This window comes from Carcharhinus amblyrhynchos, chromosome 13 (assembly GCF_965287045.1).
Source record: "Carcharhinus amblyrhynchos chromosome 13, sCarAmb.v2.hapA, whole genome shotgun sequence".
NCBI lineage: Eukaryota > Metazoa > Chordata > Chondrichthyes > Carcharhiniformes > Carcharhinidae > Carcharhinus > Carcharhinus amblyrhynchos.
Genome location: NC_137336.1, coordinates 75,339,619 through 75,341,426, shown reverse-complemented (window position 1 = coordinate 75,341,426; position 1,808 = coordinate 75,339,619). Strand labels below are relative to the sequence as shown.

Sequence of the window (1,808 nt, the reverse complement as noted above, 5' to 3'; positions counted from 1 at the left end):
TTGATTTCTCAACCTCAGAAGTTGACTCCCCGCACTATAGTTTGAAAAGATGATGCCGTTATGCTGCATTTCCCAGAATACTGTCTTCATCCCTTGCCCTCCAGAAAGGAATCTAGCATTTCACTCATTCCTTCCTTCAAACCTCAACTCCACCACATGCAACACATCTGATGCTCCAATCTCAAAATGTTCAACTTTACTCACCAACCACAGATTATTTTTGGTAAAAGCTGAGGATCGACCTGATAGATGTTTACACAATTATGAGACCAGTCGGCAGAATGTCTTGTCAGAGTCTTTTTATCTCAGGGTATAAATGTCAATTGCTGCAGGACTTATTTTAATGTCATAACGGGGAAAGTTTAAACGAGATGAGAGAGGCAAGATTTTACTTCACAGAGAGGGTGGTAAGTACCTGTATTTCACTGACGGAGGGGATGACAGAAGCAGATGTAATAGCAATGTTTACAAAAACATCTTGACAGATAGATACATGAATAAACAGGGAATAGGGGGATACAGGCTGCGTAGATGCAAAAGAAAATCATTAGTTTAGAAAAGTATCATTTGTCGGCACAGGCTTGACCGGACAAACGACATTTTCTTTTCGGGCCTCTCCCTGTGTGTTTTTTTTTAACTTTTGAGATGTTTTATTGTGAATTGGTTCTCCAACAAACAAAGAATGCAGCTTAGAACTGGATGACTTGGCCCTTCCTCTGCTTATCTCCTCCCAGCTCAAAGTGCTTGCATCTCTTCATGGCCAGCATTCTCTCTGACCCACAGTTGGGCTCCACACACTCCAATCTCAGCACAATCTTCTTTGTGGTCTTAGCCTTTTCCCCAAATTTAGGTTTTGTCAGTCCACCATAACCTCTCTGCTTTCTGTCATAACGTCTCTTACCCTGTGTGTATTAGGAATCCTTCCCCTTCTTGTACTGGGTAACCTTGTGGGACTGGTGCCTCCGATTTTTTTTGCAATATGTCCTTCGGGTCTTTGGTACGTTGACCATTTTCCCAAACCGGGCAGTGAGCGGAAAAAAAGCTCAGGCCTCTCCCTGTTCCTCTTCAATTTCAAAACAATAGAGAGTCTTCAATCACACCCAGGATAGGATTATTTGCAGACATCCACCGAACTCCAGCCAACACAACCCTCCTCTCCTTCCTTCCCATGAACATGCAGGACATAGAACACGTGTCCTTTTAACTAAGGTTATGAGGTCATCGGGCCCAGAAACAAGGGACCATTCGGCCTGGGTATCATGTCTCACGGTGAAATAACACAGTTGCTGAGGCGACAGACAGGGCCGTGTGGTGGCACAGTTAATAGCACAGCAATCTCCCCGCATGAGGTCCTGGATTTAGTTGCTGTCGTGGGTGACTGTGTAGAGCTTGACATTCTCTCCGTGTTTGCATGTTTTTCCTCTGGGTGCTTAGAACAAAAACAAAACAAAGAACAACCCAACACGGGAAACAGGCCCTCCGGCCCAACGAGCCCTCGCCGCCATCGTAACAAAGCATTTTCCGACACCTACCTTGACCCGTGTGTATGCGTATGGTACCCCTATTGGAACCAGATTCAGGGGAGAATAGTTTAGGGACAATTTGTTACACCAATCAGCCTAAGAGCACATCTTTGGGGTGTGGGAGGAAACCGGAGCACCCGGAGGAAACCCACACAACCACAGGGAGAATGTGCAAACTCCCACAGACACTGGCTCAAATCCAAGTATCTGCACAGCTAGCAGTGATAGTCACTGAGCTGTTATGGTGCCCATCTGCTAGTCCAGTTTTAAGCACACACAACGACG

The 1,808-nt window shown here is 45.6% G+C and overlaps 1 protein-coding gene across 1 annotated transcript; it reads right to left on the bottom strand.

Annotated features, from left to right (window-relative positions):
* Positions 1–626: 626 nt before the first annotated feature.
* Positions 627–1,010, bottom strand: LOC145351594 (large ribosomal subunit protein eL42-like). Its single transcript, XM_080201179.1, is given in 1 exon segment — positions 627–1,010. A coding segment is annotated over 1 exon segment (321 nt). The 3' UTR covers positions 627–689.
* Positions 1,011–1,808: the final 798 nt, after the last annotated feature.